This window comes from Cryptomeria japonica, chromosome 2 (assembly GCF_030272615.1).
Source record: "Cryptomeria japonica chromosome 2, Sugi_1.0, whole genome shotgun sequence".
Classification (NCBI taxonomy): Eukaryota; Viridiplantae; Streptophyta; class Pinopsida; order Cupressales; family Cupressaceae; genus Cryptomeria; species Cryptomeria japonica.
The window spans coordinates 99,150,086-99,166,048 of record NC_081406.1 but is presented as its reverse complement, the minus strand read 5'-3'; the positions used below and the strand labels follow the sequence as shown (position 1 = coordinate 99,166,048).

General features: G+C 34.4%; 1 protein-coding gene across 2 annotated transcripts; it reads left to right on the top strand.

The window, feature by feature from the left end:
* The first annotated feature begins 956 nt into the window (after nt 1-956).
* Nucleotides 957-9,897, top strand: LOC131035163 (uncharacterized). 2 transcript variants are annotated; one of them, XM_057966809.2, is made up of 2 exons: nt 957-1,794; nt 9,745-9,897. In XM_057966809.2, the coding sequence occupies exons 1-2, from the start codon at nt 1,195-1,197 to the stop codon at nt 9,832-9,834; spliced, it is 690 nt and encodes a 229-aa protein (XP_057822792.2). In that variant the 5' UTR covers nt 957-1,194; the 3' UTR covers nt 9,835-9,897. The 2 variants fall into 2 exon arrangements, with proteins under 2 accessions (XP_057822792.2, XP_057822793.2); XM_057966810.2 differs by lacking the exon at nt 9,745-9,897 and adding an exon at nt 8,340-8,965 and having other exon boundaries at nt 962-1,794.
* Nucleotides 9,898-15,963: the final 6,066 nt, after the last annotated feature.

The window sequence follows — 15,963 nt, the reverse complement described above, 5'->3', positions numbered from 1 at the left end:
CTAATGATTACCTTAATGCTTACATTAGCATTTCCAATTAGATATTAAAAAAGTTTAAAAATTCTATAATTAATATATATTTAAAAAAAAAGAAATAATTAAAATAAAATATATTAAGAAATAAAAAATATAATAGAATTAAATATATTAAAAATTTACTAAAAATATAATTAAAATTTATTAAGTAAAATATAATAAAAACATATAAAATTTAAAATATATTAAAAAATAAAAAAATATTATATAAATAAAATGTATTAACAAATAAAATAAATATTAAATAAAATAGATTCTAAAAACATATTACAAAATAATATAAAATAGTATATATTAAAAATCTATTTAAAATATACTTAAAATTTATTATATAAAATATAAATAAATTATTTAAAATATTAAATAAATTCATCAAAAAGTACATGCGAAGAAATTAAATTTGAAAATGAAGTAGAAAAAACACCACTATTTTTAGTGGGGGTCACGTCCAACCTCTAACTCACTTGTCGTGGGCCCGGTCAAAAAGAATGAGCATTTTATAATTTAAATTAATATTTCTTTATCCACTTAATCGTCTTGCATTAGTATCGCCACTGACTTTATATAAGGTACCTAACTCCGACTTAAAAATGTTAAAAAAAAAATCCTGGTCATTGAAGGCACGAAGCAAGGCAATGTCACATCAGCATATGAATTGGTTATTAAATTTCTGATCATTTTTAATTATGACAGTTATTAATTGTACATAAAAATTTATGTATATTTTTGTTTACAAAAATTAAATTTTATGTCTACAGAAATTCATATAGACCAATCACAGCATAAAAAAATCATTTTTAAAATATACCTGCCATGGGCAGGAACTAATAAACAATGACCTATTAAAAAAATAAAAAATTACATATACTATAAACTGGTTAAAAAAGTCCTTTTAACAAATCATGATCGATAATTGACTACTTTCTTTGATGCCTCAATTCTCAGACAAACGATATATTTTTAGAAGAAAAGTTTATTCCAAGACGCTACATTTTTCAAAGAAGAAAAGTTTATTCCAATATCTCCTCTCTGCTCAAGCGGATTTACTCTTAAACAAGGCCAAGAAATAGAATTTGATTAGTCACCACTCCGCTCCTATAAAATCCGCCCTCCCAGATCTTGGTCTTACGGTGGAAGATTTTTTCAGAAATCTGAAGAATGGTTGTACAGACTCTGGGGGATTCGAACCTTGGCGCGGTTTTCCCGAGTTCTAACCTCTGCAAAGACTGGTCGCGGCGGCGCTGTTCAAAAGTATGGTTCATGTCGTTAATCTGCGGCTCGGCGGAGGCCTTCTTCGCTGGACTACTGCCTGTCGCCGTGACGGCGCCGCCGCCGCCTGTTCGTCGGGCGCCGCGATCGTTTACCACCGGCCGTAGGGTTCGACGGAAAACCACCTCCAAGCTTGGCGGAGAGGGCGAGGCGGAGGAGGGGGTTCCAGAGTGGTTTTGCGGAGGAGATAATGGGGTAATTGAAGGATCAGGGCTGGGGTTTGGCTTTGGCGGCGGGGATTATAGAGGAAGGGGGTGGTCATATTGGAGCGGCGGCGGGAGTGGCGGTGGCGGAGGGTGGGATAAGGATGATTCTGGGCGGGGTGAATGGGGTTTGAATTTTCTGTATCAGGCGGCCTGCTGGTTTTCTTTGTCGCATTGTCTGTATTTTGCGTTGAAGAAGGTTCTGCGTGTCGTTCACAATGGAGTCAATGATTCTTCTTCAGGGGAGGCTTCGGCACCCTTTGCATGTTGTTCCTCTGCGATCAAGGTATAATTTGTTTATTTATTTATTTGTTACCAAATATTTATTTCTTCCCTTTCATGTTTGGCTTGATTTTCTCCAAATTAAAAAAAAGGGCGGACTATTGAAGTGAATATGCAGTTTGATCCGTGAGAATTTCGCAAGCTGATGTGTTAGGAACAGGCAATTCTCAGATCTCTGATTTCTTTCTTTTTTGAAAGAGCATGCTTCTAATAGTATAATTTTTCGTTTTCATTTGGTTTTAGAGAAAAGTTTTATTAGTATTTTTCTTTGATCAAATCTGGTTTTTGTTTCCTTTGCCTGGAACCCTATGAAGGATATTATTTTACCAAAGTCACTAATGATAGCAAATGTAGCAATTGTACTAAAACTTCAGCTGCCTCTAATTAGTTTGAGTTATTATAACAGCCATCTCCAAAATTTGGAAAAAGGAAATTTGCCACCCCTTAAACTTTGCTCTTATAGCCCTGCATCCCTGTCCCAGAAACTTGGAGAAACACTGTTAATTTTGTTTGAGGAGATTTCAATTGGCGCCATTATTTTCGCCTTGCTGTCTGACTTGTTTTTCTCAAGAATTTAAAAAATTACATCAACAAACCAGCAATATTTTTTTTGGAAGGGCTTGCTTTTAGCCAAACCTGATATGAGCCATAGGCAAACTGTTCTTGATTTTTTTTAGGTTAGAGCCAGGATCCAAGGAATATTTATCTGGCAGAAGCTGCTTCGGCTCGCACTTGGACTCATCCCTTATCTTAATATAAAATTAATAAATATTTTATACAAAACATATTTAACTCTCTGCGAATGATTTGAATTGAAGGCTATTAAATTTAATTTTACTATGTAATAAATATTTATCTACAATATTATGTCCTTTCTTTTCAAAATATAAGAAGTTTTTATAAAATGAGATGGCATTTAGAACTATTTAAAGGACACATTCATAATTTTAATTATGATGCATTTAGTCACATTTCTAAAATTTTATTCTAATGCAATGTACTTATTTTACATGTAATGGGAAGACAGTTGCAGGTTTGAGAGTTAAATACTATGCCATCATTGTAAGAATTTTCAGCAGGATGCGTTTGTAGGTTGGCATATTTCAAAAAATATTGTTTTGATTGAAGTTTTCTTGTTTTAAGGTACCTAGTTTTAGGACCAAATCTTTTGAGTGCAGAATGCACTTACCATGGCCTAAAAATCAACATTCTGCTGCAATCTAAATCTTTGGGTATCTCCCCTTTTTGCGTTTCAAAACCTCTGGTAATTGAAGCAAAGACCTTAACAAAATTAACTTCCTTTTTTGAGGGAAACCTTTGGCAATTGGAGAAAGAGTGTCGTCAAAGTCAACTCCTCTTTTTTGAGAGAACCTTTGGCACTAAATTTGTCTCAGTTCTCATTAATACTTTTGTCAGTTGCATGCTACCAATCACTGATTCCATGGTAGGTTTATAAACTGTCTCCATAAAGTTGGAAGGAATCTCCATTATGACATCTTGCTGTACTTGCTCAATTATATCAGCAAGTAGCTTATAAAGGCCACTGTCTCAAATGGCTGTGGCCAAAACTTGACCAGGTTCATGGCTGTGTTCTCTAATGATCACTTGTCAAACATCAAACATAATGATATACTATAATTTTGTCTTGCAGAAACTGAAGGAAAACCCTTTGTTAAACCACAAACAGACAAGCCATAATATAGCTCAAGAACACCACTTGAAGGCATGTGGAAGGAGATAGAGCCCAGTCCAGTAACTTTTGTGCCTTCCTCTTTTTCTTGAAGTCAATCAAACGCCTTATTGTTGATGATCATGTGTTTGGATGCTGCATTGTTTGCATATGACCCTAAATAAAAACCGATGTTAGTGGATAGGCATGACAACATGGAGAAAGTTGTCTCGAGTTCGATGCTAACTCATTTGTTGTGGCTGAAGTTTCTGCACTCCTTTCTTCTTTCTGTGGTTGCTTGCCTTTCTTCTTCCCAAGACATTGAGGTGCATAATGGCCCAGCTTGTGGCACTTGAAACACTTCATGTGACGCAAGTTCTTTAGAACACAATTCCTTTCCCCTCTACTCTAAAGAGTCTGATTCATCCTACTCGCCCCTTTTATTTTTCCTGGGTAATCCCTTTTATTACCTTCCTTCATCTTATTGATGTGGCTAGGTTTTGATTCCCTTTCACTTTTGCTGAGTGGGAAGCTTCTTACTGAAATAGTCTCCACCCTGATTTCCTCTTGGATAAATTCATCTGAAAATTTGTCCAAGGTGGGAGGCATCTCATGAGCACAAATATATCGTAAAAAATAGGTTCTAATATGAAGGGGACCTATTTATAGCCATGAGCACCAATTCATCATCCTCCACCATCACTCTTTTACAGTGAGTTGATCTTAAAGCTCAGTGATCTTCATAAGGTTACTGGCCACTATTTTTTGTATTGTTTATGTGTGTGGTGTTTTGAGCTTGCTATTTAGTAGCTTCTTGTAGGAAATGTTCATACTCTAGTATAGAATGATAAAGGCATTATGCATCTCCTTCATTGCCTTCTCTAGGATGTGAGCGTTCTGATCAAATGGGCCTTCATTGAATTTGGGATGATTCACTTTACCTTGGTTGATCTTTTAATATGTTATTGTCTCCTAAAAAATCCAAAGATTAATCTCCTATGAACTTCCAAGGTATAAACTTGGAAGCTCACTCTAGGCGACATGCTCTTTGAAAGCAAGACTAGTCATACTTGCAGATCCTTCAATATACTAAATACAAACAAATCAATAACCCAGAACAGTGGCTTATCATAGGTGTCGAAATTTTTTGGCCATTGTAAGCAGATTCAGGTAGCTTAAAACAATAAAACTTAAATCAAAACAATAATCTAATGAAGAGAAATTAGATGAGGTATAATCACTTAATGCTGATAAATGAACAAGGGATATATAGTATTGAACTCTCAAACCTGCAAAAATTAAAATATGTGTCCTTCAAATAGATAAGTTCTCTAGGAACCTAATGAAGAGATATTTGATGAGGTATTAGACAAACCTCCAAGTAAAGCTTACAACTCATTGGAGTGATGCTCAATTTAACTGATCAATCAACTTGTGTCACTAATCAAACAATCTATGCTATTGGAAACATTAGAAATTGGTGTAGGATCAGGATTGAACGGAAGTGGGAGCAGGTGGTGTGCACAGGATTGGTAGGGCATGCCCCTGCTGTCCCGTGATGTGTTCAGATGTGTCCAGCCATGCCCACAGACCTGATGATGGGTTTTAATGAACATTTTTTAACTTCAAAATTGCAAAAATAAATTGTTTTGTAGATTACCAGTGGCCATTCACTATCTGTTAGGGTTTCATTGCATTGTGATTTGCTTTTGCAGTTTGTTTAGTAATGTTCAGGGTTTACTTCTTCATGATTCACACCTAGAGTTGTGGGTCCATAGTTGTGGGAGAAGGCAGAAATAAAAATTTGTAATATCCCCAAATAGGGATAGAGAAAAAACAACAATATCTCCAAAAATATGGAACAGAAAATAATGGAATTTTATTTGCATATAAGATATCATTCAACAAATTCAGATTTAGACTCGGATTATTCATCTGATTTTTCTGCTAATTTAAAGAAATTTCTGAATATTTCTGAGTGCAAAAATGTTACAGAAAAACACTCTAAATCTGCCCAGAATTTTCAGAAATAACTTAGATTATTTTTCCCTAATGTTTCTGAGATGAATATGATCAACAGTGTGCAGATATATGCTCAAATCAAGGTTGCACCAAGATGGGGTACTTGGAGACTCCGGAGATTGGTACCACTGCCGGCATGGCTATTTTAGTATTTTATCAAAATACGTGACAGGGGTTACTTGGAAACACCAATTTTTTTTTAACATAATTTAATAATTTATAAAAAAATTGAAAATAGAATGACACAAAAGAAGAATATTGATAAAGTTTATTGTTTAACATTAACCTTAAGTTTAAGTACACAAAACAAATGTCATATAATCATTGTGTCAAAATTTTTAATTGATTACATATTGAAATTAGCTTGATAAGCAACAAGCTGATACGCAAACAAAAAACAAAAATCAGAAACCTTAGATCTATCATCTACATTTCTATGCCATGATCATGATGGGGGTGAATTTTAGAATGGAATGTTACTATTGATGGAGATTTTGTGGAGGTTGTTGAAATAATCATATTAGTTGAAGGCCATGGCCAGGAGGGAAGAGAAGAGAGGAGGGCACCACAAAACACAGAATCATTTTGATGAAGTTATTGTAGATGTGGTTGCTCTCGATGTATGTGGAGCGGTGTTTGGCAGTCCATATATGTCTCTTAGAAATGCAATTTACTATAAAGTGGAAGATGGCAAGGAGTCCATTCTTCATGCTTATGCAAGCAACTCAAAAATCTCCTTGATAAGTGTTGAGGAGAAAGGTAGATCACTACAAGTGGCAAGATTTTTTTTCCCATATCTTATTAGGAAATGCATAAGAGAGGTAGATCACTGCAAATAGGAAGATTGTTTGCCTTGTCTTATTAGAAAATATACCAACTGTTCAATTTGTTTCTAGTTCTACTATTAATCTAAAAGAAAAGCATACCTAGGAGCTGTGGCAGAAATTGCAGGTAGGTTTAAAGAGGTTAAGCCATGAAGAATCCAATGGTGTTTAAGAATTAAGTTTGGGGTTTTGGAGCTTTTGGGGACCAAAAATTTCTTATTGCGAAGGTGTGATGTGAAATTGGATAATTGGATCAGTCGAGTTAGTTAACAGGTTAGCTTGTCCATTCATGTTCTCATTAAAGCCAACCCCTTATGCCCAACACACCATGAAGTCCCATTCTTGAGAAAATGACAGCCAAGATATCTTGCAGGAGCTGACGATCAGAAAATACAGAGGAAGAAGTAATCGAAGGACCTAAACTCACAGTAGTGTTGGACCTGACAGAGAGACAAATCTGATGTCGCTGTTCTCAATTGAAAATGTCTAACGAGTTCAACAACGGTCAAAATTGTCCTTGGCAGAAACTGGACAAGTATAGCATGTTTGAGTGCAGTTGAACATGTTGCAGATAGAACAAAGGTAAAGGTTTGAAAGCTCCAAAAATGTGTGAGGGGTTCCTTTTGGTAGTTACAATTTTTTAATTTACTTCTTTGAATCAGTTGTAACTCGCATATTATAAAACATGTAAGAGTTGTCATTTTCTTCAGTCAATTCTTCAGTGTTTTTTAAGGAAACTGATTATGAAGACTTCTTGCTAGCAGCATATGGGTCTTTGGAAGTTTAGGAGAGTTTTAAGGAGAGTATGAGAGTATTAGAAAGCTGTATGGTGTAGGCATGAAGCTGTCCTTTTAAGTCTTGACTTAGGCAAGTATTTTAGCCACACTCTTGATATAGTGACTTGAGGAGGAACACCTCACTCTTTTGGAGTTTTTCTTTCCAATTTGGATTTCTCCAGGTCAAATTGCTAATTTTCTCATTCTTATTACATGCTTTGCTTGTATTTCTGTACTTTAATAAGTTCAATTCAGAAAATTCTTGATTACAGAACTAAGAAATTTCTTTAACAGCTTGGGACCCTCCCAAAGGACAGCTTGGGACAAAGATTTAAAAATTGTTTAATTTAAATGAAATAGAAGATGAAACTTATTTTCTATTATCCTGCCCTCTATATTATGAGATTAGGCACAATTACTCAATTTTTTGAGATTTTAACCTAACACAGTTTTGAGTCCAGATAATAAAGCAAATATTAGAGAATTATTTCTTTACCTAATTCTAGTATAAACAATCTTCTAGACAAGTAAAACCACCTTGATAGGTTCTTACAGACCATGTTGGCCTAAAGAGCATTAAATATCTAAATGCAGTTAGTACTATCTTCGGTATTCCTGCATCAGAATTAGTTGAAGAATCTTATGATTATGTCTATTTGTTTGTAATATTCTTTAAATGGGCGTCCATTTTTAAGATAAACTCTTCAAGTTTTCTTTTAAATGATCTTTAGACTATATGCATCTATTTTTATCAGATTTTATTTGATTTGTGACTAAAGTTATTTGCCTAATAAGAAAGTGTTCCCTGCTTAATATAACTTGCATTCCTTACAAATCTTTCGTTTTATTGATTTACCATATAAAATTTATATACTGTTTATTTGAATTCATTGCAAATCCCATGTTTTCTTGATTTACCATCCGTGTAAAATGTATGTACAGTTTATTATGATGGCCAAAGTTTATATGCATTCTAGGAGTCCTTGCATATATTTTAAGTTTAAATGACCTTTTTAATATAAAAAGATTTATAATTATAAAGATATTCACTACATTTGCTAACGCTTAACCTGCTTAAATATGTGAATTTGTGGAATTTTTTTATTAAAAAACAAAAGCAGTTGCTAGATAAATAGTAACATTCCATTCTAAAATTCACTCTACAATTTTGAAGTGGATGAGATTAGTGTAGAATTTTACTTTGTAAAACATTTTCCATCAGATCATGCCTTAAAATTTCAATCTGTGAATGTTGCAGCATTGCACCCATGGTTTTGGAGAATGTGTTGAAGCCTGAGTATTTCCAATTGACAACCCACAGGGTTTAAATTTTAAGTTGTACATATTAGGTTTTTAGGCATTCGATGAAATTGATTGGTTGATCACAAATTCAATTCCACGTGAAAGCAAAAAAATTCTTTAACTACAGACCCAGGAAGCATTCAATTCCTCAGAAAGATTTGGTTACAAGCCTGTTTTTGAGCAATTTGAGCATATGCTGAAGTTCGATGGATCTCCAGTTCTTAATCATCAGGTATTGGATTAGCTCGTAAATTCTGAACACATTGGATGAAACTGACGTGTTCAATTCCTTGTGAACTCAAATGCTGGTCTTGAACGCCAGGTTTGGGTATGTGTTACTCCGAAGAGCTCGTGCATGCTGCCATTCCCTTGTCCCTGGTATGGTTATTGTTGTGAGTTTTTTCTCCAAAGCTACCTGATGTATAGAGAAGCTAGACCTATTAAATCTGATATCTGTATATATACATAATATTTTTATTGTATATGATAACTTCACATCTTATATAGTCCTTAATTCCTATGTAAGAAATGCAGCAATGAAAACCACATTGTTACAAATTTGGTAGCATTCAGTGTTGTTAATGAGCTTGCTTCACTCTTTCTTTTCTATTTTTAAATTTGATGTGTTTTGTTGCACATACAATGCTATGCAATTCCTGGAATACTTGTAAGTGCATGTTTGATTATTTGGACCATTAGCAATTGTGGAGGTTCATGGCAAAGCTCCTTATTCAGAACTGTTGGATGTTTTTGTTTCTCAGCTGAAGAACCTTGAGTTTTTCTTCTTATGCAAATTTATTCAGTTCATGCATTCTATTTTGCCGTTATAGTTAAGATCCTTTGAATTTGAGGCATGGGATGGTGCTCTTGTATTGATAATAGAACTTGTAATTATTGTTGTTTTATCACCGTTGATAGAGCTGGGGAATGCTTTCACACTACTCTTAACGGGAGTGATCTAGCAGTTGTTAGGTGTACTCAAAGCTCCTATTTCTAGTATCATGTGATATATTAGTTGAAATTTGAATTCATCTTGGAACTATAACCATTCGATTTACTTTTCGAGTGTGGAGTTGCGGCTTGTCTCTTTCTTTTTCATATTTTTGTTTGTAACTTTTAGATTTACCAGTGGTATTTTATTGCAATACTCTGACAAGGAAGTCTTGTGTTGTAAGTTATTTGTTTATATATATAGTAGAAAATAGGAAGCGTGGTTAGTAATGACTGCAGCTCATATCCGTATTCAAGGAAACTATGGTGTTTTAGTTGTATAGTGTCAATTGTTTGTAGCTCTATGAATTTTTGGAAAACTAAAGATTAAGGAGAAAAAAGAAGTTTTTGATGCACCTTTGTTGCTTTAGAACTTGCAGGTTTTGCACATTTCACCAAATTGCACCAGTTTATCTTGGCATGATCAGATGATGTCGAGTTTTTCAAGGTTGAGATTTTAATGCGGAGGGACCCATATCTACCCATAGGTCCAAATGAAAGATTCTTAGATTCCACTAATTCTGATAACTACTCTATCATAGATTGACCACTTTTTGTTTGAAAGTCTCTCAAGAGACTGCATTAGAATAGTGTATCTTAAAATGATCAAGAGAGCAGGGCAACGAATAGAGACCTCCTAGAATTTGCCTCCCTACTTGGATATATTGGCATAGTAATTTTGGCCCTATGACACAAAAACACAAAATATGCTTCTTAATTTTTGAAAATAAGTGGTGGGCAACAATATAAGAAGTTTCAAATCCGGTTTAAATCATATCATCTAACAATGTATGCCAAATGCAAATAAAATCAGCTATAACAACAAAAAGATAACACAATAGAAAATTGAACACACAACATCATGATTATGCGGAGCAACCTTTCCGAGCAAAAACTTCATCAAGTCTTAAGAGGAAGTGTTGGAGGATTTGGACCTAGGTCCATAATATCTTGACTCTCATGATGGGTTATCTTGCATGGGCACTTGGTTGTTCCACCTTAGGCTCTTTGATGCCAAGGGTTGAATTGCAACACAACCCAAGTTTCCACCATTTTACTGTTACTGTCAATAAATAGACAATAATCAAGTCAATTAAAAACATCTTTATCATACTAGTAAAATATTAATTGCCAGTACTGGTGAAAGCCTCCATCCCTTGTGAGTGAATTACAAACAATAATTGGAACAATTAATTACATGGTTATAGAAGGTTAATGTTATCTAAAACCCAACACTTAACACATTGGCACTACTCTCAATTGATGCTTTTTGCAAGAATGCATTTGTTCTTGGCATGGTCAAATGATGTCAAGTTGACCATAAATTAAGAGATTTTACTATGGAGGGATCCCATATCCACCTATAGAGCTAGACAAAACATTCTTGGGTGCCATGAACTTTGAGAACTAGTCCATTGTAGTTTGGAATTTTTTTTACTCCTAGGCTCTTAAGGGATTATGTCAGAATGATGTAGCCTAAAACGATCAAGAGACTTGAAAAAAATAGAGGCATACCTTAGAATTCACTTACTGACATAGACATGTTGGTGTAGGTGGTTTGGCCCTATGACACACAAAGCACATGTTGTAGTGATGCATGATCACACATAAAAACAATGTGACTTTTTTTCTTCTACTTGTTTATTTTGACAATACCATTGTTTTATTGTGCTTTACTTCAAGCATGTCAACTACTTACAAATACCAAATTTTCTAAGGTTATCTTCTCGAAGCATAATCTAGTAATGCAAGCTCGATAAGTAACTCTAAAAGTATGATATAGCAATGTAGGATCAAAATGCAAGCTTCTAAGGTTATGTTCTAGAAGCATAATCTAGCAATGCAAGCTCAATAAGCAACTCTAAAAGTATGATATATGCAAGCTCAATAAGCAACTTTAAAAGTATGATATAGCAATGTAGGATCAAATGCAAGCTTTAGGAGTGTAATAGATGAGTGTAAGCTCAAAGTTGCAACTTTAAAAATATTAGAAATGAATTAAAGGCGCCCATTTCCTTATTAAATTCCTCGTCACCACATTCACTTGCCTATAGTATGGGCAATCTCTTTCCTTGATATCATTTTTAGGACATGTACTTATCATGACTACCATTCAATGTATTTGACCTACTTATTACATGATGTGTTTAACTAAAATTATTATTTTTACATGATTTAAACGTGCTAACATTCAAACTTTAAATTTCATGTAATAATCTTCTTGCTAGTTATAGTTAAATTCCAAATGTCCTACAGATGCAACCAATTGCAAGGGCATAGTCCTAAGTTTGTCCTAAGTTTGGAGGTAGTTACTATTTCCTACAAAGACTCATCCTTGGCACATTAGATGACAACTCATGTGCTTGGTCATCTCATGATTTCTAAGTGAAGCAAAACATCATCTCTCTTCTACCTTGCAATAATGGTAGGATTCAAATTTTAGTTGTTTTTATTTCTACTTGCACATGGTATAAACCACTCATAGAATTTTCTATTTTGCAAGATTAGATTATATGAAATGTACACAATAAAGGATGAACTTACATAGTTCCATTAAAAAACACATTAGTTCATATGGATTCATGATTGATACAAAATTTGAGATATATGATCATTTTGTCATTTTTTTTTTTGCTTGGTCATTTTTGTCATTTTCATGCACCTCAAAATAAAAGAAAAATATAATATAATATAATTAAATTCAAATTTTTATTAAAAGGTGAAATATGCATATCTATGTAATTTCACATTTAGTTTTTACCCATTTTAAGAAAACGAATTAATACATTTACAAATAAAAATGGCCCAATTTTGTGCAAACTAAGATTCCATTCTCCATGTTACTTTGTTTTTTTGGTTAGGGACATTCCCACTTTATCTAGCTCTATATACAGTCTAATAAACTCATTTAATTATTCATTAGTTATTTCTATTCATGTACCCAACCCCATGCATCCAACATCTAATATCCAATTTTCCATCTCTTGGGTCATTTCTATAGATGTGATGTCAACCCACTACCTATGGATTTGACTCCTAAAATTTGTCAACTCTTGTTCATTTATTTTTTTCTTAAGGCCAACAAAACATATATTTTCATGATTTATTGGTATGCATTTTTATTTAAAGGCATTGATCTAATCTTATTTGAGCTTATCAAATCATATGATTTATAAAAGCATGTTAGGAAGACTTACATTGGAAAACTAAGAGGAACAAATATATGTATAATCATCCTAGACATTTACATGACTAAAGAGAATCTAGATAGTGAAAACACTTCCTATACTAATCTATGAGAAGAGAAAATTAAGACGGACCAAGATCTAATAATTTAGAAATGAATATCACACATATATTAACCACACAAAAATCCAAGTAATGTGCAAAGATATACAATAATACACAACTCATAAAAGACATAGTTTACATAAAATTTTCCTTGAAAGAATCTAGTTTCTAAATTTTGAACTAATTATATTCACACTAAACGTAATGGTTGAAATACAATTTGAGGGTAAAGCCTTTATAAGAGAATATCACATTGTCTAGAGAAAATTTAGAAATATAATTATAACTATAAATATATATGATAAACCATCTATTGCAAGCATTCAATATATAGTCAAGAGTAAAATCACAAAACACAAATATTTTGTAAAATCATGGGACAAATTAGACACCCAAATCATGTATAAAATTAAATGTCCAAAAACATGGCAAGCTAGCTAAATGTAAAATAAAAATTTGTTCTTCTAACTCAATTGCTCTAATTTTGATCTTATCCACCTTTTTAGAAACATTCTTATGATAACTAAGGGTCCTTGATGTTGTTATAGTCCACACTTAACTCCCACTCTTCCTTGTCTTTCTATTCCAACAACTCTTACACATCAACATCTATGCAAAACCTCAGATGCAACTTTGATCATGTTTATTTATTAATTAAAAATTAAAAACTTGTTGTATTCTAATTTTAAATTAATTATCAAACATAGTTAAAGGTGTATCCTAGGTGTTGCATTGATAATGGTATCTTAACACCTTTAAAGTCCTTGTAATTTTATTTAACAAACCTCCATGAAACTAAGATTGATAATGGTATCTTAACACCTTTAAAGTCCTTGTAATTTTCTTTATCAACCTCCATGAAACTAAGTGTGAGTTACAAATTATCTATTTTTTCTACAAGTGACATAGTACCACTCTTAAGCGGGACACCCTAATTATGTGGGTGCATAATAGATAAATTCAAATGAAATAATAAATCAAATATTGAGATTATAAAGTGTATGATAACTATCCCCATGTAAAGTTTGTTATTCTCTATCATTGGCACATGAGCATGAAGCAAGTCCTTTTCTAGGAGTTGATTTAGGATAATATAAACCCTAGTGATGCAACAACCCATGATAGATATTTTAAAATGTGCTAATAACCCAAATAGTAGAGTAGACCAAGACACATTAAAAAAAGCAAGAATCAAGACTAGATACTTCAATATATCATTTATGTAGGAAAAAGGTCTAATCCTCATCCATAGAAGTGAATAAGTAGACTCAACTCTCCGTAGTATAGACGAATTGTTTTAAATTTGAGACAAAAGTTTAGGCTTACATTTTGTGTTTCTAATTCTAAGATATTCTCCTTTGAGTTGTTGATTTTAGGTAGTGCTCGTTAACCACAGGCAAACATCAGATTTGTTGCCTTCCCAACCATAGACGATAAGCTCTTATCGTCACCCCTGAGCACGCTATATAAATTTTTCACCATCAATTGATTTGCTTGTACATGAATTCGATCTACCTGATTATGATCGAACTTGCTGTCTGATCTCTTTTCCAAAGAGGGAAGACCACATCCATATATATGTCTGTCGAAAGGAGATATCCAAGAGTCGACTCTCATCAAGGAGGCAAGGCCTTCATGAAGCATCACATGCCTTCAAATGAGGGGTGACAGACTTTAACCAAAGTCGCTCCCTTTGAAACAAATTTGATAAGTCAAACTCGATAATGTATGTTTAATCATTAAACCTGATAATGCATATGCGACTTAATAAATATATTAAAGGATTAATATAAGTTGATAGATTCATCAAATGTGTAAGGCCAATAGGCCATTCACACATTTGATCTTGCTGAGTCGGCCTGTAGGATTTCTACCGATGCTTCATCATCAACACTCCCTCTTAGCTAGTGAGGAATCCTTCTTAATCTCTACAAGTCACATCACCTCATAATGATCACTAACATAATGACTACACTCATGTGAATGAAAGAAGCTTATCACCTCATTTTGATAGCATATCACCTAATCATGATGTTTGACCACAATGGCCTCCCTCAAAGGGTAAATACACACAAATGCTAAGTCATGAGGTCTCTCACATGACAACCACCATACCTACTCGTAGAGGGTGGATCCACCATACCTACTCGCAGAGGGTGGAACAAGGGCTAGAACCTCAAACTTCTCTCATAGAGAAGAATGCAAAACAAGGGCTAATACCTCAAACTTCTCTCACAGAGAAGATTGCACAACAAGGGCCGAAACCTCAAACTTCTCTCATAGAGAAGAATGCACAACAAGCGCTGATACCTCAATCTTCTCTCACAGAGAAGAATGCACAATAAGGGCTGATACCTCAAACTTCTCTCACAGAGAAGAATACACAATAAGGGTTGATACCTCAAACTTCTCTCACAGAGAAGAATGTAGAACAAGGGCTGATACCTCAAACTTATCTCACAAAGAAGAATGCACAACAAGGGCTGATACCTCAAACTTCTCTCACAGAGAAGAATGCACAACAAGGGCTTATGCCTCAAACTTCTCTCAGAGAAAAAATGTATTAACCAAATCTTCATGATGACGTGGCTCCTTCTGAAGCTGAAATGTCAGGCTCCCTCTGAAGCTGAAATGTTAGGCTCCCTTTGAAGCTTAAAAACAAGCTCCCTTTGAAGCAAATATCAACCTTTTGACCTCTTTGTCCAAGGTTACTTCTAACGATATGTCAGACTCCCTTTGAATGTTGATTCTTCCTCTACGAAGAAATGCAAGCAATCTTCCTTCCTTGATTAGAGATTCGTCAGTGCTTGAACCTTGGGTAGAGGGACCGCCAAGGAAAAGCATAATTCTGGCAGCAGTGCCAGGCACACAAGCCCCAACCAACCCTGCGGCCACGCTGAGAGCAGTGTTAGTGCAACGTGCGGCTCTTGCATCCATCTGCGTCGCCCACGGATCCTTCTGCAACTTTTCCAAAACTAAATTCAAAGTGAATTCGTACTAAGAAGCTGGCAACAAGAATCAGGCGATGCTCTGAGTAGAGAGGTCGTCCTTGACGTTGATAAAGCCAATCCAAGTACCGATTCCATAGGGCTGCAGACTTTGTCTCTAGCCCTTTCTTCTTCTTCAAAGAATTTATAACGAGCACATAAACCTCTCCAGCCACAGTAGCTCGAGTTCGAGTCACAAGACGACATCTTTCAATGCTGACAATGTCGAGCTTTGAAATCTTGGGCGAAATCCTGTGACTGGGTAGTAGACAACTTTTTGCACAGGTTGTTGTCTGCCTTTCCCCATGGAAC